This window comes from Paramisgurnus dabryanus, chromosome 11 (genome assembly GCF_030506205.2).
Source record: "Paramisgurnus dabryanus chromosome 11, PD_genome_1.1, whole genome shotgun sequence".
NCBI classification, from domain to species: domain Eukaryota; kingdom Metazoa; phylum Chordata; class Actinopteri; order Cypriniformes; family Cobitidae; genus Paramisgurnus; species Paramisgurnus dabryanus.
Window position 1 is genome coordinate 5,983,820 of NC_133347.1, and position 22,269 is coordinate 6,006,088.

The 22,269-nt window shown below is 37.9% G+C and overlaps 1 protein-coding gene across 2 annotated transcripts in view; it reads left to right on the top strand.

Annotated features, from left to right (window-relative positions):
* The window catches only part of pi4kab (phosphatidylinositol 4-kinase, catalytic, alpha b), a 48,607-nt gene extending 27,477 nt beyond the window's left edge, over positions 1-21,130 (top strand). Inside the window, exons 24-56 of one of the 2 annotated variants that reach the window (XM_065248325.2) lie at positions 1,216-1,286; positions 1,373-1,497; positions 1,715-1,796; positions 2,173-2,256; positions 2,342-2,431; positions 2,953-3,072; positions 5,779-5,793; positions 5,914-6,006; positions 6,089-6,245; positions 6,321-6,448; positions 6,527-6,685; positions 6,912-7,063; positions 9,784-9,891; positions 9,979-10,106; positions 10,198-10,356; positions 11,115-11,194; positions 13,547-13,746; positions 13,831-13,921; positions 14,095-14,262; positions 14,347-14,400; positions 14,501-14,621; positions 14,699-14,828; positions 14,917-14,987; positions 15,077-15,149; positions 15,235-15,305; positions 15,420-15,526; positions 15,615-15,719; positions 18,093-18,218; positions 18,300-18,420; positions 19,278-19,437; positions 19,509-19,598; positions 19,801-19,884; positions 19,994-21,130. In XM_065248325.2, the coding sequence (XP_065104397.1) occupies positions 1,216-1,286; positions 1,373-1,497; positions 1,715-1,796; positions 2,173-2,256; positions 2,342-2,431; positions 2,953-3,072; positions 5,779-5,793; positions 5,914-6,006; positions 6,089-6,245; positions 6,321-6,448; positions 6,527-6,685; positions 6,912-7,063; positions 9,784-9,891; positions 9,979-10,106; positions 10,198-10,356; positions 11,115-11,194; positions 13,547-13,746; positions 13,831-13,921; positions 14,095-14,262; positions 14,347-14,400; positions 14,501-14,621; positions 14,699-14,828; positions 14,917-14,987; positions 15,077-15,149; positions 15,235-15,305; positions 15,420-15,526; positions 15,615-15,719; positions 18,093-18,218; positions 18,300-18,420; positions 19,278-19,437; positions 19,509-19,598; positions 19,801-19,884; positions 19,994-20,045 (3,575 nt within the window). In that variant the 3' untranslated portion in view covers positions 20,046-21,130. The remainder of the gene's footprint in view (positions 1-1,215; positions 1,287-1,372; positions 1,498-1,714; positions 1,797-2,172; positions 2,257-2,341; positions 2,432-2,952; positions 3,073-5,778; positions 5,794-5,913; positions 6,007-6,088; positions 6,246-6,320; positions 6,449-6,526; positions 6,686-6,911; positions 7,064-9,783; positions 9,892-9,978; positions 10,107-10,197; positions 10,357-11,114; positions 11,195-13,546; positions 13,747-13,830; positions 13,922-14,094; positions 14,263-14,346; positions 14,401-14,500; positions 14,622-14,698; positions 14,829-14,916; positions 14,988-15,076; positions 15,150-15,234; positions 15,306-15,419; positions 15,527-15,614; positions 15,720-18,092; positions 18,219-18,299; positions 18,421-19,277; positions 19,438-19,508; positions 19,599-19,800; positions 19,885-19,993) is intronic. The other variant, XM_065248326.2, reaches the window with a different exon arrangement.
* Positions 21,131-22,269: the final 1,139 nt, after the last annotated feature.

Here is a 22,269-nt window from a genome sequence, read left to right on the forward strand (position 1 = left end):
CAAATACTTGACACTTGTGGCTTCATGTTTACATTATTAGTTTTGTGCAACGTTTAAGTTTTTATAATTTTATTTATAAAATTAATATGTTATTGCATTATTTTTATTTCTTAAAATAAATTTAAACCGCTATAACAATTTTTTTTATTATTTTTTTTATTTGATATTTTCACCTCCAAACACTTCTGTGAGAAACCTTCAATTGTCTTCTTTAAAACAAGACCAAGATTTGTGTATACAGACAAACCCTACTAATAAGACCAGCCAAGACCAGCTTAGAGAAAACATTTGCATAAAAAAGTGTCCTGATGAATTTTAATATTAGAATGTAGTTTTCATATTTTGAAACCTTTTTGCATTAATAATAATGCAGTGACAGTAATTTATTAATTTGTGACAAGAGTATGCAGCAAACCGTTGACACCTAGTGGCCGTTGTTGGTAAAACCACTAAAAGTGTGACACAAACCTCATTTTTTGTGATGTTTAACTTGAAATTTGGATCACAACTACTTGAGACTTGTGGCTTCATGTTTACATTATAACTTTTGTGAAACGTTTACATTTTTATAATTTTATTTATAAAATTATGTTATTGCATTATTTTTATTTCTTAAAATAAATTTTAACCGCTATAACAATTTTTTTTATTATTATTTTTATTTGATATTTTCACCTCCAAACACTTCTGTGAGAAACCTTCAATTGTCTTCTTTAAAACAAGACGAAGATTTGTGTATCGAAGCCCTATAAGACCAGCTAAAACCAGCTTAGAGAAAACATTTGCATAAAAAAGTGTCTTGATGAATTTTAATATTAATCTGTAATACCGACATTATCCACTCTTACCCAATCTAGCCAAAAAAAACTGAAGCAAAAAAGTTATTTACTAATTTGTAAATCTGTGTATTTTTTGATAATCGTTCTTTATCTGATCTCTAACAAAATTCCTTTACAAAAATGCAGTTATTTCAGCTTTTTGCTAAAATTTTATTTTTAAAGAAAACTACCCATATTTAAGAGTTTATACGCAGAAAAAAAATACAGATAGGATGAAATGTTTTTGTTCCTGTTTGTTTGAAAGCATAGGATCTGTTCTTTCATTTGATATATTTGTATGTTTATATATTTTTAGAAGAAAAAAAAATTCTGGAAGGCATTTTGTGAAACTTTTGTGAAAATCATAAAACGCTAGTTTGTTTCTCTCATCACATAGGTATGATGCAGTGTGTGATATGTGTCGGTGACAAAGTCTTTGACGTTTTTCTGCAGATGATGGCTGAGAAGGTCAGTAAAACTCATTTAGTATTTTCAGTATGTTGTATTGATCAATGATAATCCATTATTGATAATCCTACCGCTCACTGTTTCAGCCCAAGACCAAAGAGCATGAGGAGGAGCTAGAGCGACATGCTCAGTTTCTATTGGTCAACTTTAACCACACCCACAAGAGGATCCGCAGAGTTGCCGACAAATATCTCTCGGGACTCGCCGAAACGTAAGTGTCTCAATGATTCGTTCGGACTCGTTCTTAAACCCCAGCGAGCTGCTACGTTTGTTGAGACAATTTATTTTTAAACAAAACGTTTGAAAACCAACCAACAGATCAGCGTGACCAGGCTGGGAAACCTGCTGAGCCCAGTAAACCTTTTTTGCTTGTGAGAGCATTAGTTCTTAGTCTACTTTCAACAAGGTTTTGTCCATTTCTCCTCCAGGTTTCCTCACCTCCTTTGGAGTGGAAAAGTTTTAAGGACCATGTTGGATATCCTACAGACTCTGTCTCTCTCTCTTAGCGCTGTAAGTCCAACACATGGCTTCATGGCGTCGGTCTCCACCTGAATTAACGTCAGGTGACGCATGACAATTCTTGACATGGAAATATCCTATCTCTCTGCTTACATTACGGACACGAATGCATGTATCAGATTCATATACAATTTCCACATATGAATGATGCCAGAAACCGATTTGAGAATATCGGAATCTATGCGCTTTTTTCCTTTTTTTTTCTTTTTGTTCGTGGGTCATATCCGATCTGTGACACATATAATCGGAAATGAGTCCCTTGAAACATGCAATGAAAATGTGGCCCATGAGGAAACACATGATCGATGTTGCACACATTCTCACTTGCGTAACAGTTAACTATCCAACACTCTGTTCCCTGCTGCAGGACATCCACAAAGATCAGCCGTATTACGACATTCCCGGTACTCCTTACAGAATAACAGTCCCGGACACGCATGAGGCCAGAGAGGTGAGAAACACAACTGAAATGAACATGAGTTATAAATCTCCTCAGTGTGAGACAGACCGGCCTGAGTGTTGTGTTTGTTATGTAGAGCATCGTGAAAGACTTTGCTGCCCGCTGTGGAGAGATCTTAAAGGAGGCTATGAAATGGGCCGCTTCAGTCACCAAGTCCCATCTTCAGGTGAGCACTACACGCAAGAGGTCTTCTCGGGTCCAAAGTAATGTTACTGACCTGAAATGACCCGAGTCATTTTTTACCCAAACCCGAGGTGCATGAATATATTTTTTTAAAGAAAGACCCGATCATAAAAAAATATCATGGTCATTCAGAATCATGGTATATATTAAAGCAACACTATGTAGTTTCCATGTAAAAATGACTTACAGCTCCCCCATGTGGTTGAAAAGCGCAACAGTGCCTGGTATCAGACACTCTTCTGCAGGCAGGGGGAGGGGCGGGGCTGTGTTCCTACCCTCCACCGCCACTTTCAGAGTGTGCTTGTAGCAGCTAGGAGGCTGCTCAGGTTGCAGCAACAGTACAATTTTTTCAGTTAAAAGTTGTTCTATCACTGAAATAATTTTAGAGACATTATTTAAAGGTAAAAAAACTACATAGTGTTGCCTTAAAGTTCAGTATTATTAAAATATACTATAGTAAACCACCTAAGGGACTGCAAGTGAAAATGTCTCTTTCTTTCATAGGAGTATCTGAATAAACATCAGAATTGGATATCGGGTTTATCTCAGCACACCGGTCTGGCAATGGCCACCGAAAGTATTTTGAGTTTTGCTGGATACAACCGCCAAAGTACGACACTAGGGGTGAGAAAACACTCGAGTTACTGCCCATAAACACCAGTCAAATCCTCATACTGACAGACTGATGTACTCTTAATGATAGATGATAACTGAGATGGTTTATGAGGTTTTTGGCCAGATTAAGGTAAGATGAGGTGTATAATGGATCAAAACCAATCAATCGATCATTTAAAGTCTTTGGGGATCGATAAAAATAAATCATTTAAATAATTGTAATTAATACTAAAATAATAGATGTTCCGATTAAATTAACAAAAGGATAGTTCACCTAAAAATGAAAATTCTTGTCTTCTTTTACTCACTCTCATCAGCACACTACCGCGGCTGGTGTGAATGCAGCATAAGAGTACTCTTACTGTGGGTTCACACCAGACGCGAGTTCAACGATTTGCACAAATAGATTACATACAAAGTCAATGCAAAGACGCGATGCATGGGGCGATGCGAATGACGCGATATGGGCGGCGCGTCTGCCACGAAAACACACGCTATGAATGAATGAAGCTTTATTTGTCATTGTACAAGTACAACGAAATTACAGCCATCAACCTGTCCATACATACAATACATAAAAACAAGGGGGGGGGTAGACAGAACAGGTCGACAGAGCATTGAGAAGAAGTACAGCATTACATGAGGGAGGGTAGGTTAAAAAAAACAAACCCCCAGACTATGCTCCAAAAGGAGTACAGTTTGGGAACAGGGAAAAAAAACAACTCAGCAACATAAGCACATATTCAGTACATCTTACAAAATCAACAACACACGACTTGCAACACGATAGGGGGGAATGGGGGTTTGGAGATAGCCCAGCGCAGGCAAACAGCCATCCGGTCCTGCAGCCATATTCGGCGCTGGCCCAGACCCGTCTGTCCGGCTGGGGGGTACAAAGCGGCGAAGGCGAGGGATTTGGGTAATGGGTGGTGATTGCATATATATGTGAGTCTGATTCACCTCAAACACGTCTTCGCCCCCATGTTGAAATTATTCAACTCGAGCGAAAAATTCACATGACACGAAGTTAAATCCCGCGAGTAATCTAGAGCGAGTAACGCGATGCCCTGCGTTTGATGTGTAGGTAGCATTATGCTGCATTCACACAAGCCGCGGTAGAGGTGTCAAGCGCGAGTGATTTCAATGTTAAGTCAATTTAAAGACGTTTTTACGTGCGTCTGGAGTTCTCGCGGCACGAATGAGACATTTAGCGCGGCGCGGTAGACACAAATCCGCCTTATTTGCGCGTCTAGTTCGCGCAAATGACAAGAATTGAGTGTTGCCGCGGGAAACACACAAGTTGAAAAATCTGAACTTTGGCAGAAAAGTGCGCCACTTTAACCAATCAGGAGCTTGCTCTATTAGTGACGTGATCAAATGCGAATACATAAATTTTTTCGGCTTTAGCTAGTTTGTAATCTCAATATGTATATATATATATATATATATATATATATATATATATATATATATATATATAGCTTAAATTGAGTAAAGAGCATTTTTTACAACTTATCAGATTGTCCGACCTCCTCACTCACTTTCTTCCAAGCAAGAACCTTTGTATTCCTGTTTCTATAAAAGTATGAAGATGTGTTATACTTCTCCGAGTGTCCACATACAGTGAAGAGGATTTTTGCTTTGTATTTCTGCTTGTGCTCGCGACGTCGTAATCACGTCACTACTAGAGCAAGCTCCTGATTGGTTAATGCTGCGTGAATATCCTCCAAAGTTTAGATTTTTCAACTCAAGCAAATCACACGTCTGCACATTAGATGCCCGAAGCGCTCAATTTGTGCGAATCGTGTTGTACATGCCATTCATCCGTGTGAATCATGATGCGTCTTTGCATTGACTTATAATGTAAATCACTCCCATTTAATCCTTTATTCGCTTCTGGTGTGAGCGCACCATTACTCTCACCGAGCAGAAGCCTCATTGACTTCCATAGTATTCCTTTTTCCTAATATGGAAGTCAAAGGGACTTCTGATCGATTTGATTCAGACATTATTCAAAATATCTTCCATTTAAACACTTAAAGCGAAACTAAACCCCTGGTCAGAGCCTGACTCCACCCACTGCAATATTTGAAAAATGCAAGAAAAGTGGGCAGACCCCAACGGAGATAGATGGGGATGAACTATAAGCTCGTACCAAGTGTGTGGTGAGATTGTAACAAGGGCGTGGTGAGCTTGAACCTGCTTACGTCATGAGTTATTTTTTGGACCCAACATCCAATAGGAAAATTCAACTGCAGTACCCACCGTTTAACCTGAAGAGGGCAGCACTTTTTTATACCATATATTGTAGTATTGAAACACTTTATATCCAAATGTCAAAAAAACTTACTAAAATCAATGAACAGCACTAATAAAGCATCATTCTTACAGATCATTAACTAAAAAAAGTTGGTTTAAGGTTTAGTTACTCTTTAAAACACTTTTTTTATGCATTAACTCTTAACGCTTCTTTAACAGTGTTATGCTCATTATTCTCCATATTTATTTATTTATTTAATACTCAATGTCTGTAGAGCATTTTCATTTTATTCATGACTTCATTTTGCTTTCAATGTTATTTTGATGTGTGTGTGTGTGTGTGTTTTGTGCTGCGTCACATCTAACCTGCTGTAAACTCATCTCTGTGTGTGCCTGATTGGTTGGTCATGGTTTGTTGGGCGTGGCCTGCTCTGTGTTCCTCCCCCTTCCTCCCAGGCAGCTTTTCCTCAGGTTGGTATACTGCTGCTCTTGTCCTGTATCGCAGCATTCATTCGTTCTCTCTGTAACTCACTCATCATTTATAAACAAATGAGATGTTTCAGACACTGATGGAGTTTGTGTGGTTCTCAGGTGACCCAGCTGACTGAACGCCCCACCTGTGTGAAGAAAGATTATTCCAACTTCATGGCATCTCTAAATTTGAGGAACCGCTACACAGGAGAAGTACCGCTTCATACAGATGCTTTATTTTGTAAATCTCAAATCTGGCTCATATTTTATGCTAAATGTATATGTGTGTGACTAGGTAGCAGGGATGGTGCAGTTTGCTCAGGCCACACACAGCGAGTCAAACCTCAGTAAGCTAATGATCTCTCAGATGAGTGATGCTCTCGAAAGCAAAAACCTGGAGGTTTTCACACAGAACATGTTTAAAATGACAGCGCTGCTGATCAGCACTAAAGGTAACACACACAAATCTGCAGAGAAGAAATCAGATGATTTTTGACTGACGCCCGTTATGTCGTTTCTCTTCCCAGACTGGGATCTTCAATTACTCCATCATCTGTGTTGGTCTCCTCTGAAGATGTTTGTGGAGCAGGGGATGGAGACGGCCATCGCCTGCTGGGAGTGGCTGCTCGCTGCGTGCGGAGAGATGGAAGTGCAGGTGACTCTTCAGACGTACGATTGAAAGTCACGTGTGATGTAAAACAAAGCGCTCACATTGGTGTATATGTGTGTGTAGTTTATGCGTGAGATGGCAGGGGCGTGGCAGATGAGCGTAGAGATGAAGATGGGTTTATTTTCCGAGATGGAGCCGGAGGCGGATCCTTTAGCTGCATCAGAGGAGCGTCAGCCTTTGCCCCGCCCTCCTGATGTCACTCCTCATTCACTCTGGATTGAGGTCTGAATCACTTTAACTTTTATTTTGTATCTCAATACTCACTTTTTACTCTTTCTGTAGCTTGTTATTGTATTCCATCTATTGTTTCAGTACTATTTCTGTGAACTGTTACCTGGTACAGTTAATTAATTTTAAATCGGTTGTGGCTTGTGATTTACCTTAACATCAATTATAATCATGTCAATATATTCTTCACATCAGTGCTTGTGTGTTTTCGTGTGTGTAGTTTTTAGTGCAGAGATTCGAAATCGCCAAGTACAGCAGTGCAGATCAGGTGGAGATTTTCATCAGTCTCCTGCAGAGGGCGCTGTCTGTTAGTGTTGGTGGACCTAAGAGCTGTTTGAACCGTCATGTAGCTGCCATAGGACCTCGATTCAGGTGATAAATCAAACACATTATAAAACCTAATGTGAATGTTTTACAACTTTATAGGAGAAATCACTTCTTTATTCCTTGTGTTTATATATAAGACAGGGAACACACATACTAATAAAAATGTATGCCTTGTAATGCACTGTAAGTCGCTTTGGATAAAAGCATCTTATAAATGCATACATGTAAAATATATAGAGACAAGTGTGTGTGTGTGTGTGCGTGTGCGTGTGTACTGGTTTTTATAGATTGTGGGGTCCAATTTATCTTTTCAATTCAATTTTATTTATATACACTGCAAAAAATTATTTTCAAGAAAAATATTCTTAGTATTTTTGTCTTGTTTTCAGTAAAAATATCAAAAAATTCTTAAATTAAGATGCTTTTTCTTGATGAGCAAAACGACCAAAGAAAATAAGTTTAGTTTTTAGACCAAAAATATCAAATTCAAGTGATTTTGTGCGAAAAAAAAGCAAAACAATCTGCCAATGGGGTAAGCAAAAAATCGTTAAAATTTTAATTCAAGAAAAATTCAAGAACTATTTTTTTGCTTTTTTATGCACACTTAAATTTGATATTTTTGGGACTTGGGTCGTTTTGCTCATCATCTTAATTTAAAGTCGCAATGAAAAGTAAAATAAAAAACTGTAATTAGTTTTGTAATATTGTGGTATTTTTTACAAATTATTTATCTGTGAGCTTCATTAATTTTTAAAAATTCATGTGCCCTCATAATCTTTAATCAAAAATGCAAATCTCCTCCCCTCCTAAAAACGATCTCTCTTCACTTCCGGTCATAATGTATGGCAGGTGGGCGGGGTCCGGGAGAATATCGCTGCAATCAGCAACACGACCCAAATTCAAATCATCCAATCAGATCTCGATGGACAAATTCAAATCCAGCCCTGCCTTATTTCATTTCAGAGGCCGGTTTTATTTGGATACACGTCACCACGGGGAAAATTAGGCAATTGATACTTCCGTTTCATGGCGACTTTAATAATGTTTAGATATTTTTACTGAAAACAAGACAAAAATACTAGAACATTTTTTCTTGAAAATCATTTTTTGCATTGTAGCGCTTTCACAATCGTTTAATTGTTTCAAAGCAGCTTTACATCAATAAAAGCAAGAAAAAACACAAAAAAAATCTGGGGACAACAAAAGTAGGATAGTACAACGGCTAAGATTAAATCATACTAGCGAGCGTAGTAATAATGTAACATATAGAAGAGAGTACTAAGTTAAGCCAATGTCAGCTGACTCCCTAGGGGTTGAAAAAAATAAAACATTTGACGGAAAAAGTCCTTAAGAGAGAGCCAGACATTGCTGATTTTGTAGAGACTATACTATATATTAGATACTATTTTATAAAATTGTATGGGAATAAAAACACTGTCCCCACATTTTTTCTTTCCCCAGGGGCTTACAGACTTTTTTCAGCCAAAAACCTTGTCCTAAATTATTTACTTGAAGTACCCTCTGAGTTTTTAAGTACTTATAAATTTTAATAGCACATTTGCGGAATTTTTTTTTTCATCTCTTTAAAGTTTTTATCAGTAGTAGTTACAGTTTTTCTTCATCTGGTAATTTTTTTTATTGGTTCATAAAACGTATCTGTCAATTTTGCATGAGTTTTCAGTTTTTTTTATATTGTTTTGTTGTAAAATGGTCACATGACATGCAAATTAAACAAATAAAACAAACAGTATATAATTTTGTTAAAAAATGTTTTATTTAGTTTTTATTTTATTTTATACTTTTTTTACATTTGTGACCCTGATATTTGTAGCAATAACCAAAAAACACTGTACATTGTATAGGTCAAAATTATCAATTTTTATTTTATGCCAAAAATCATTATGATAAAGATCATGTTTTATGAAGATATTTTGTACATTTTCTACCGTAAATATATCAAAACTTATAAAGACTATTTGGACAATTTTTAAAGGCGATTTTCTCAATAAGATTTTTTTTTTTGCACCCTCAGATTTTCAAATAGTTGTTTCTCAATACTTGTCCTATCCTAACCATACATCAATCGAAAGAAAATTTATTTAACTTTCAGATGATGTCTAAATCTCAATTTAAAAAAATGTACCCTTATGACCCCATGGTTTTGTTGTCCATGGTCACATTTTATGATTTTATTGTAATTGTTTATTATCAACTACTGCAATTCTCCCACAAACCACTAGGTGCTCACTACCCCCAGTTTTTGGAAACCCTAGGTTAGGCAGTGGCGGTCGGTACAAAACAAAACAATATTTTGTTTATTGTATATAACAGTATTTTGTAATAATGTGTTCAGGGTATCATGCGTGGCTTGTCATGTCAAAATATGTGCCTGCTGCATACGCTTGGAAAGTGTTTGTGATAAAGCGACGCTCATGTCTCGCAAGACACTAAACTCTGTTTGCACATGAGATTAAGCAAGTATCTAGCATCTCTTTTACCATAAACCCTTACGAAGTGTCTGTGGCAGGCTCAAATTTTGACATGACGCGCAATGCGCATAGGTTCACATGACGCATGGAACACACATTTTGACATGAAGATCACACACATGATGATGTTTTGACGTGTTTCACATTCGTGCCTCCTTGGAAAAGAAGTCACGAGCCGCCACTGGGGTTAGGAGATAAAATCTACAGTTTGTACAGTACCCATACAACACGAAAACACAACGTGTGTGTGTGTGTGTGTTTGTGTGTGTTGCTCAGGCTCCTGACTCTCGGTCTGACTCTCCTTCATGCTGATGTTGTGACTAACGCCACTGTTCGTAATGTCCTCCGAGAGAAAATCTACTCAACAGCATTTGATTATTTTAGGTATGCAAGCACTAACAACTATCAAATATTAATAGAAGAAATATAATATGTAGTTTCTCATGCAATGTGTGTGTATGTGTGTGTCAGCGTGGCTCCGCGATTCCCCACTCAGCCAGAGAAACGTTTGCGTGAGGACATCAGCATTATTGTTAAGTTTTATGCATGTCTGCTGTCTGATAAGAAATATCTCACTGCTGCACAACTCGTGCCACAAGGTAACAAACCTCTTCACTGAACAATTGTATGTGCTAATTAGTTATTTATGTGATTGTAATGATAATGATTGATAATGACGTTTTATGTCAGATCCTCAGGATGTGTCTGTGAACAGTCTGTCTGTGATGGCCGTGACCGACTCCAGAAGCAGTTTGGATGCAGCCGTGGGCTCCAGACAGCAGGCTACACAGGGCTGGATCAACACGTACCCACTGTCCAGCGGAGTCTCAACACTCTCCAAAAAATCTGGTTATTATACATGTTTGACTTTCTCTACTTCCTCCATCAATGTTGAGGAAATTTCTGTTCACTGTTTATAACATACACGTTGTTCTGGGCTGTAAACTGTGAGCGGGGCGCTCAGACAATACCCCTGCTGACAAAAATAGCATATACCAGCATCATTCCCATGCTGGTTTGGTGCTGGTTTAGCTGGTGGTCATCAGCATAACACAACATTTATTGGTCTTGCTGGTATGATGGTTTTTCCAGCAGGTACCTGCGTTTCCATTGCAGATTTGCACAAAACTTTGTCGTTATTTTCTAAATGTCGTCAAAAGGCTATTGCAAAATGACAGCGTTTCCATTAACCGATGAAAGGTGACTGAAACATAGTTTTTCCTCTCGCGTTAAATTATTCTTAACCTCACATCAACTGATGTTTGTACGTTTACTAATTTAACATCCACCGCACTAGGCATTATTCTTAATCGAAGGAGATGAATATGAAATATAATGCCAAGGAAAGGCCCTTATACTTAGGAGCGGCAACGTTTAGGTGTTTCTTGGAGGTAATAGTACATGATTTTAAATCAAAAGAGATATAGGAGTGTTATCAAAACATTATTGGCAAGGAAATCCTCTTATACTTGGGAGCAGACATCTTAATATTGCATACCTTTTCCGTAAAGCCTAAAAAACCACCTTATGTGAGCGTAAAAACGTTTTTGTGTTAAAACGGTAATGGAAACGCAGATAGTGAAATTAAATGATCTCTCTTATTGTAGGTTTGTCCAAGAAGACTAACAGAGGAACACAGCTACATAAGTACTTCATGAAACGCAGAACACTTCTTCTGGCCCTGCTGGTGAGGATGTAGTAAATATACAAGTCTACAGTACATCTAACTGACCTTTTAGAGTCACATGATGAATGACTAAACTAGCCAATAAATGTTGACTGACATTAGCTGTAACCGTGGGTTCACACCAGCCGCGTTTGAGGCGTCAAATTCGCGTCCACCGCGTCTAGTTTACAGCTTGAACATTTTGAGTTTACTCGCTAAATTCGCACCTGTAAGCCGTGCGTGAAATGTTAGTCATCGAGACATTCACGCGGAAATTTGCATCATAGGAGCGTTTGCCGCGGGCGATAGACACGATTCTGCCTCATTAGCGCTGTGAGACCTTCAGATGCGCGTCAACGCGTCATTACATAGACTTAACATTGAAATCACTCACGCTTGACGCCTCTACCGCGGCTGGGCTGAACGCAGCATTAAGGTTATAGTTTTAGTTGTGTGTAGGTCCGCGACGCTGTGCAAACACACTCGCAGACCGCTGGTATGCAGTATCCACGCGTGTAACCACAGTAGCAGCGCGACCTTCAAAGAAGAAGAAGCTTGACAAGTTAACCCACAAACGAAGAAGAAACAGCAACTTGTTGTGTATGATTTAAAGGGATAGTTCGGCTAAAAATGATATTAAACCCATGATTTACTCACCCCCAAGCTGTCCGAGTTGCATATGTCCATCGTTTTTCAGACAAACACATTTTCGGATATTTTAGAAAATGTTTTAGATCTTTCAGTTGATTAAATGTAATGTTACGGGGTCCACGACCTTCAAGTCCAAAAAAAGTGCGTCCATCCTTCACAAATTAAATCCAAACGGCTCCAGGATGATAAACAAAGGTCTTCTGAGGGTCATCCGCGCGGTGTTGTTGTAGAAATATCCATATTTAAAACTTTATTAACGTAAATAAATACCTTCCGGTAGCGCTGCCATCTTAGTCGCGTCCGCATTCAGGATGAGAGCTTACGCAGCCTACGGAGGTTACTCTGCTGCTGATCTGTGCCCCCGCCCTCCGAATTTGTCATACGTCACTAAGAAAAGTGCGTACACTACGCTAATACTCTCTCCTGAATACAGAGGAGTCTAAGATGGCGGCGCTACCGGAAGGTAGTTATTAACGTTAATAAAGTTTTAAATATGGATATTTCTACAACAACACCTCGCGGATTACCCTCAGAAGACCTTTGTTTATCATCCTGGAGCCGTTTGGATTTATTTTGTGAAGGATGGACACACCTTTTTTGGACTTGAAGGTCGTGGACCCCGTAACATTACATTTAATCAACTGAAAGATCTAAAACATTTTCTAAAATATCTGAAAATGTGTTTGTCTGAAAAACGATGGACATATGCAACTCGGACAGCTTGAGGGTGAGTAAATCATGGGTTTAATATCGTTTTTGACCGAACTATCCCTTTAAGAAGACCAGCAATGATGGAAGTAAATAAACATTGACTTTGGTTGCACTTTGAGTTAAATCACTCCTCAACTTGGTTCATCTTTGTTTTCACCGTCGCAAACGGAAATACCTATGACGCAATTTTTTTTTACCTGACTGGAGGGGTTCTGGTGGACAAGTCACAGCGCTTGTGGTCCGCGTAGATCTGACGTGCTGTTAAGAATTTTGCGAGGTGCACGTCAGGCTACGCAGAGCTACGCACAGGCTTGTATAACCTACGGCGTAGAACCCACGCACGAGTATAAATCGGGCTTTAGAACAAATTATTATATGAGCAATGCCAGCGTCATGGGTGTGACATTTGCAGTAAAAAAAGTCACAAACCAGAAGCAATAACACCCTACAAATGGAGAAGGGACGTCTCTTCAAATAACATTTAAGATTTCATCAAAATTTTATGATAAAAGAGACGCTCGCGTTTTCCAGATACTGGCATAATCTCATGCGTAATCAGAGTTTAGTGTTAAGGGAGTGTATTTTGTAAATGTCTCTATTTTATTATAAACAGTTTTGAAACGTGTGCAGCAGACACTTATTTTGACAAAATACATGATACACATGGTTTACATGACGCAACAAACACACATTTTGAAAACACAAACAACACATGACATATTTGTAATTTGTGCCCCTCGGAAGAGAAATTTGCACTTACTAGGGAAAAATAATACAAAAAATGCTTTAACAGAGACTTTGCATGAGTATTTAAACCAGCAAATATTTAGATCTAAGATAATGGTATGGTTAAAAACATTGTGTAAAAACTTTACCTTTCATGATAAGTTTGACATTTGCATGGAATTGCCCATATGATCCTATTAATTTTGTCTTGTACGGGACAAATGATTTAATCAAAGTATTATTCATACAGATGTGTTGTTTTTTTTATTTATTTTTGGTTTGTAGGCGAGTGAGGTGGAGCGTTTGACAACCTGGTACAGTCCACTGGGCGGTCAGGAGCTTCAGATATCTGCTGAACAATCTGTGGAAACCAGCATCGCTAACTGGAGATCGAAATACATCAGTCTGACCGAGAAACAGTGGAAGGACAATGTGAATCTGGCCTGGAGCATCGCACCCTATCTCGCCCTGCAATTACCAGCCAGGTGTCTCTGTCTGTCTGTGTTTATCTCTGTGTGTTTGTGTCTTTAGATGTTCAAATAACACATGCATGACATCCTGGTTTAAAGATTCAAGAACACAGAAGCCATTTTTTCAGAAGTGACCCGTTTGGTTCGTCTTGATCCTGGAGCGGTCAGTGACATTCCTGAGGCTGTGAAGGTAAAAACCCAGAAATTATTACATCAAAAAATTACATTTAACTCATAGTTCTTGAATTGACATTATTTTCATTTTTGGGTGAAATATCGCTTTAAGATTGGTTTTGAGGTCCAGAGTCACATTTTAAACCAGCCCTTCACTGGTAAGACTTCTAAATGTGTGTTTGTCTTCAGTTTTTAGTGACGTGGCACACTATAGATGCTGATTCTCCGGAATTGAGTCACATCTTGTGTTGGGCTCCAGCCGATCCTCCCACAGGACTGTCGTATTTCTCCAGCATGTATCCACCTCATCCACTGACGGCACAATACGCTGTTAAAGTCCTGCGCTCCTTTCCTCCTGTACGCTCATCTTAATCCATAACATCTGTATTTAACATCATTTTTAACGTGTCGTACTGAATGTAGTTTTTACTTTTTCAACAGGATGCCATTCTCTTCTACATCCCTCAGATTGTTCAGGCTCTGCGCTATGACAAGGTATTATTCTGTTTGTTTTTAAGGTCGAAATACAACTTACAATTGAGGTCATACGTTTAGATACACGTTGGGAGAAAAATGCTGAATTTTTGTTGTGTAGATGGGATACGTGAGAGAGTATATCCTATGGGCCGCCCAGAAGTCTCAGCTTCTCGCGCATCAGTTTATCTGGAACATGAAGACGAACATCTACACGGATGAAGAGGGACACCAGAAAGACCGTAAATAAATAATCTCCTTAACACCTTTGTGTCGATGCTTTACTGTGGTATTCATGTCGTGTGTTTTTTTTCTCCAGCTGACATCGGTGAACTTCTTGAGCAGATGGTGGAGGAGATCACTGGTTCTCTGTCCGGTCCAGCGAAAGATTTCTACCAGCGCGAGTTTGACTTCTTCAACAAGATCACCAACGTCTCAGCTATTATAAAGTACTTCTGATATCAATGAAATGTTCGTATTCGGATACACTTTGATGGTTAAATAAAAGTTTCTCTAATCTCTTTGTTTATTTATCAGACCTATTCCTAAAGGAGATGAGCGTCGGCGAGCATGTCTGAGAGCTCTGTCTGATATCAAAGTCCAGCCAGGTTACAAATCAGATTTCTCTATAATCTAAACATATGACAGTCTTTCCCTGTATAATAATTCGTCTAACACGCGTTTGCTCTGCGTTTAGGTTGTTACCTGCCCAGTAACCCAGAGGCGATAGTCTTAGACATTGACTATAAATCCGGTACACCAATGCAGAGGTACAGTGAGCATTATCAGCCTTTTTTTTTACACCTGACATCTGTCTGATGGGCTTCACATGTCTCTTAATGTTTGTCATCACAGTGCTGCCAAAGCACCGTACCTGGCCAAATTCAAGGTGAAACGCTGTGGAGTGAGTGAGCTGGAAAAAGAGGGTACAGACACAAACACATACATAATTACATAGGAAATTGTGTGATATTATGCACACATGTACTTGTTAAAACATATAAAGATAACTCATAAACACATGTGTTGTGTTTGTGTAGGTTTACTGTGTCGATCAGATTCGCTGGATGAAGCACGCAGTGAGGAAGATGCACAGAGGATCTGCTGGCAGGCGGCCATCTTTAAAGTAGGAGATGACTGTAGACAGGTGCGTAGACGTTTCACGTCTATCTCTTATATATATAGATTAATGAAACAGCTCTTAAAATAACAGTACTGTACTGTTCTCTCTGTAGGACATGTTGGCTTTGCAGATCATTGGTCTTTTTAAGAACATCTTCCAGCTGGTCGGCTTGGATCTGTTCGTTTTTCCCTACAGGGTTGTGGCTACGGCACCAGGAGTGAGTTTGAATTTACATCAGAAATATAAAGTCTGTGGGCCCTATTTTAACGATCTAAGCGCATTGTCTAAAGCGCACAGCGCAACGTCTAAATGGGCGTGTCCAAACCCACTTTTGCTAATTTAACGACAGGAAAAATGGTTTGTGCGCCAAGCGCATGGGCGAAAAGGGTTGGTCCTTTTTTTTTAATGAGTGATGGGAGTATTTTGGGCGTAACGTGCGATAAACCAATGAGAGTCTCAGCTCTCATCCCCTTTAAAAGCCAGTTGCGCTGGCGCTGTGTGTAATCCCTATTTAGATGACAGACTTTGTAAACTGAAAAAAATTATCAGAGGAAGAAGATCCACAGTTTAAGATTAATGTTAAATAATTGTGTTGTTTTTCACTTGTATTGAAATTGTTATTTTTTTTTATTAAAACCTTTAAAACCCGTTTTCTTTTAGTCATGGAAGTAAAAAAGCAGGCTTTTAACTGCTTTAAATGTATGGCTATCCAATATCATCAAAAAATAATTTACAAGTATGTAAGAAAAGGTTTGTACTCTAAAAATACTTTATTTGTAACAAACATGAGATAAAGAATTTACAAACGGCTCTCCGCAAGGTTCAGCACTTGGACAGCGTCAGTTTTTTTTAAAGCATTACTTAAAAATGTTTCTCATCCCACCATATCCACAGGTACAGAGTCATCATATAAAATAAATCCGTGAGGTAGCATTTAAAAAAAACATTTAAAAATAGATGCATTTGTTTAAAGCAAAGCATTTATTTACTTACCAGGCTGCAGGTGAAGCAGCTCTTTGCGCTTTCTAACATCTCATAATTAGTCCTCATTTATGTCCAAGAGACTCAAAAATAATCTTTTACATTCAATCCTTTAATCTTTAATATTTAAAAGCGTTGTTGTGCTGCTGCGCATTCATGTATGTGTTAAGCAAACCCGCGTTGTCGTCCCATTTAGGTGCATATTACTAATGCGCTCTTTAAATAACATAAAACACATTGAGCCATTGACTTTAGACTTTAGAGCAGGTTTTTGTTGGTCAATGGCGTAGGCTATTTTAGTTGCCTCAAAATAGCAATGCGCCAACAATGCGCCTGAACACACCTCGTTTTCAGACCAGAACGCCCATGGGTGCAAAAGGGGGCGCAAATGCATTTGCTATTTAAACAACGTGGCGCTAAACGTAAAAATTATAATTGCGCAAGGTGGAAACTAGCAAAAGACACTTGCGTCGGGCCAGGTGTGAGATAGAGCCATGTATAAAAATGTGAAAGTATTTTTGCGTGTGAGAATGATTTTTGGCTTTTTTCTATTAAGTGGATGATGTTGCAATGACAATAGCAGATTAAAGGAAAACACCATAGTTTTTTTATATTTTACTATGTTCTTACCTCAACTTAGATGAATTAATACATACCTATCTTTTTTCAAAGCGTTAACTTAATCTTTGTACAGTGCGTCGTGAATGTGTTAGCATTTAGCCTAGCCCCATTCATTCCTTAGAATCCAAACAGGGATGAATTTAGAAGTCACCAAGACTTCCATGTTTTCCCTATTTAAAGACTGTTACATGAGTAGTTACACGATTAAGTATGGTGGCACAAAATAAAACGTGGCGGGTTTTTAAGCGGATCAAACTTCCGTCAATATTACTGCAAGTGCTGCAAACTAAGTGCTCTTCCGCCATAAAATATAGTTTTAATTTACTAACATACTTACTCGTGTAACTACTCATGTAACAGTCTTTAAATTGGGAAAACATGGAAGTGTTTGATAACTTCTAAATTCATCCCTGTTTGGATCCTAAAGAATTAATGGGGTTAAGTTAAATGCTAACACATTTACGACACGCTGTACGAAGATTAAGTGTACACATTGAAAAAGAAAGGTGTGTATTAATTAGTCTAAGTTGAGTTAAGAACATAGTAAAATATTGAAAAATAGTGGTGTTTTCCTTTAACAAACATAATTCCTATTCAGTGTTTTTCACGTTTTCTTTGTCTCAGTGTCCGAGGCAAACCTCAGCTCCTGAAGTTAACCTCCATGGCCAATTTGTGGCAGCCCTTTTCTTTAAAGATGCAATGTGTAACTTTTAGGAGGATCTGTTGACAGAAATGCAATATAATATACATAACTATATTATTAGTGGTGTATAAAGATCTTACATAATGAACTGTATTGATTTTATTACCTTATAATGAGCCGTTTTTATCTACAAACACCACAGGTTCTCTTACATGGAAGTTGCCATTTGGTTGCCATTCACAATTTCATAGCTAGATGCCGCTAAACTACACACAACCTTTACAAAAGAACAAAAGTAAATATTAAATGATATAAAATCTTACAAATCTTGCGTTTATTCTGCAGTGTGGAGTCATTGAATGCATCCCAGACTGCAAGTCCAGAGATCAGCTGGGTCGACAGACAGATTTTGGAATGTACGATTATTTCCGCAACCAATATGGAGATGAATCAACACTGGCGTTCCAGAAGGTGGGAAAATCCAGAAGGTATCTTGTATTTCAATACCCTACTTAGTGTTGCTCATTCTTTATGTATTTATTTCTCTTTTAGGCGAGGTATAACTTCATCAGGAGTATGGCTGCGTACAGTCTGTTACTCTTTCTGCTTCAGATTAAAGACAGACACAATGGCAACATCATGTTGGACAGACAGGGGCATCTTATCCACATCGGTGAGATCACAGAAGATCATTTAGCTGCACAAACACAACATACACAGATCTATAATGGCGCTTTTCCATTGCATAGTACCCCACGGTTTGGTTTGGGTCAGGTCGGGTCAGCTCACCTCACTTTTGCTTGGTTATCTTTTCCATTGAGTTTAGTATCACTTCGGAGTGGGTGGGATTATAGGCGTGTCGTTATATTTGCGTTGCCTACTGTTGTGACATCATACAAGTGAGAGCGTTGTTGTACATTCCCGTACATTAATTTATTTCTCAGTCCGACACAAAATTAAAATTGCCCACCACAAGTAGATGTTTGCGCTCCGCTGAGCCTTAATTCAATTGCATTTAAGCATATATACGAACGTGCGCGTCGCGAATATGTCGCCACAAACTGCAAGTCTGGAAAAAAACTGTTATGGTGTTGCTGATTCTCAACCTGTGGATGTTTTTCATCGCTAAAAGGGAGTTTGGGAACTTAAAGTAAAGCACGGATGAAAACGTTTACTCGAGACAGCGCAAACTAGCATAAAGGTAAAGCTAATCTTTTACATTATAGTGATGACACGGTAGTGACGATTCTCTCAGACCAATCAGTGATCTACAGTGTTTTCGCGTCACGTTTTGGTATCAGCTCAGGTCGCTTGGAACCCCAACTGAGGTGGTACTAAAAAAAGTACTGCACCCAGTGGAAAAGCCCCCAAAAGTAATCTGACCCAAACCAAATCGTGGGGTACTATGAATGTTATTCAAATATCTCACAAATAAAATTCATCTCAAATCTTTTGCACATAAACTCATCATTATAAAAACAAATCTCATCTCTGTCTGCCTGCCTGAATGTGTTTGTGTGTCCTCTACAGATTTCGGCTTTATGTTTGAAAGTTCCCCAGGTGGGAATCTGGGCTGGGAGCCGGACATCAAACTGACGGATGAGATGGTGATGATCATGGGGGGGAAGATGGAGGCCACGCCCTTCAAATGGTTTATGGAGATGTGTGTGCGCGGGTACCTGGCCGTCAGGTGAAGTGTGCTCGTGTTTTGTTATGATGCAGGGTTAATGTTAGACTGAATTAACTTCTGTTGTGCTGCAGGCCGTACATGGATGCTGTGGTTGCCTTGGTAACGCTGATGTTGGATACAGGCCTGCCCTGCTTCCGTGGTCAAACCATCAAACTACTTAAGTGAGTTCAAGCAACAAATCTCTGTTTTACATTCAGATCCAGGAAGGATGTGGTTGTATTATAATTCATCTAATGAAAAGTAATAAAAAACATTAAAATAAAAAATGCCATGAAAGATTCAGGTATTGGGATAAACAGCAGTAAATCAAACACTTGATAGTTTTGAAATGACTGTGGCAGATAACAGTAGTTTTTGTTGTAGGCAGCGTTTTAATCCTGGAGTCAGTGAGAAAGAAGCAGCAGCTTTTATCATTAAAGTTATACAAAACTGTTTTCTGAGTAGCAGGTAAGTGTCTCTTTCCCTCTCTTTCTCTCTCTCTCTCTTTTTAACATACACACATTTTATTCTTGCATTTTAACATGTTTAAAAATAATAAAATAAATATTTGTTTCAGGAGCAAAACCTATGATATGATCCAGTACTACCAAAATCAGATTCCATACTGAAGACCATTGTGTATGCGTTTATGTTTGTGTGTGCGCATACATTCGTGTGTGCATGAGAGGGAGCTTGCGTGTGTGTGTGTGTAAGAGAGTGTGTATACATATTTTATTTCTCTCTTTTAGCCTGATACTTCATGAGCTTCAAATATTTTCGCATGGATTAATAATATCAGCAGTATTTGATCATATTAAAAAAAAAATGTTTGTGTGTGTTGTTCGTTTCATAGTTCAGTCGTTTCACTGCATGAATGGAGTTTAGTTAAACACTGCAAATATTACTAAACCAGATTTGTGCAAGTGTTGTTTTTCTGTGTTCCTGACAACAGATGCTACTTTAGTAACTATATAAAGTGACTGGACTGAAGACAGATGTATTATTTTATAGCTCCAGGTGACATTTTAGAAATGGTACAGGTGACAAACTCGCATTAAATGAACCATTCACCCAAAATTACAATTCTGTTATTATTTTATTTTTCCATAAAACATAAAATAATATAATAAAAAAGTGTTAAATAGTCCTCTTGACACCTTAAGTACATACTGTAGTGACCATGTGTGTCAAGCTCCAGAAATGACAAAACATTAAAGTGTCATAATGTACTTGTGTGTGCTATATTGTATCAGATGTTTCATTTAGCATATTAAATAATTATGTAGGTGACTATTAATCTTCTTCTACCATGAACAGTCTAAATGAGCTCTAGAACTGAATCATTAAATAAATAAATCCTAAATTCAAACTATATTTTTTCATTATATTTAAGAAAGTTATACGGGTTTGAAAATGAGGTTTTAAAACCATAAGAAAAAAAATGGCGCAATTATATTTTTCTTTTTGAGTTTAAAGCACAAATAAAGAGAGTAATTCTGTCGTTTAAATAATTTTTGATCAGACTTTAACATGTTTTTAATCTTTAGGTCACATGACTTCCGATCAATCACTGCTAATGACTGCTTGTTTTTGTAGTACACATTTATTGATTAGTAAACTGCAGTAAAAGTAATATCTGTAAACTTGTTTGCACTGTTACTTGTGTATTTATTCTGTCTGTGGTATTAAATTGAATAAATCTAGTCTACATTAATTCTTCATGTGTACACATGGTTATTTATTGTAGTATACTAAAGATGACTAAACCTAAAACTGAATCAGTGAGATATTTGAACTCTGCATGTGAGGATAGACTGAATGTTCTTGTCCTAAAATATGTCCAGTGTTTTATTTTGTTTGTTCAAAACTTTTATGTAAGGACATTGGAGCGATGATGTCAGCACAATCACATACAAACCCTGTTGTTCCCAATCTAACCACCAGAGGTCGGTCTCAGCTTTAATAATATGTAACATTCTCTGCCATTTATTCATTCATTTGACTTTGAAGAGAACAAGGAAAGTATATAATTTTTTTATAAACCTGAGCATGTGGAATGACACACTCTCTGTTTAACTATTATAGTTATATAGATTTAAAAATAAGTATGCATTTTATCTAACTGAATTACATTGTTTCACAAAGAAGACAAAAACAATTGCATTTTCCTAAGTAAAGTCACAGTTTTTTGCTATTTTTTTTTAAGTTCAACATTTGACCCTTTCAGTGTTGGTAAACATTGTGAGTTTTTTGTGGGTGAAGTTTAGGTGGAGGCAGAAAGACCGCTTAAAGGCGGGGTGCATGATTTTTGAAATACACTTTGGAAAAGGGAGTCGGGCCGACTACCAAAGCACACTTGTAGCCAATCAGCAGTAAGGGGCGTGTTTATAACCGACATTGTTGCTTGGGTTGTGTATGTGTGGGGCGGGTCTATCAAAATAAGGTTCAGATTTTATTGGGGTAGGGGTGTGTTTGTTTAGGTGATTTCAAATGTCAACATTGGCTTTCATGCACCCTGCCTTTAACTAAAGCTAGCTAAACAAATATATATATGGTTTGTTTCGTTTTTTTGCTAACACTATACCATAAGGTTGTATTTGTTAACATTATTAAATGAATTGGCTAACATGGACCAACAATAAGCGATAGTTTTTCATAATTTATTCATCTTTGTTAAAAGAGTTATGGCCAAACATGTTCATGGTGCATTAACTAATTTTAACAGTTAAAACTTTTAATTTAAATGCTTAAATTAACATTAACCAAGATTAATAACTGTTGAAGTATTGTTCATTGTTAGCAGTGTCGAATTGAATGAAGGGGGTCCCCACCATAAGCAGCAAACCCAAAATG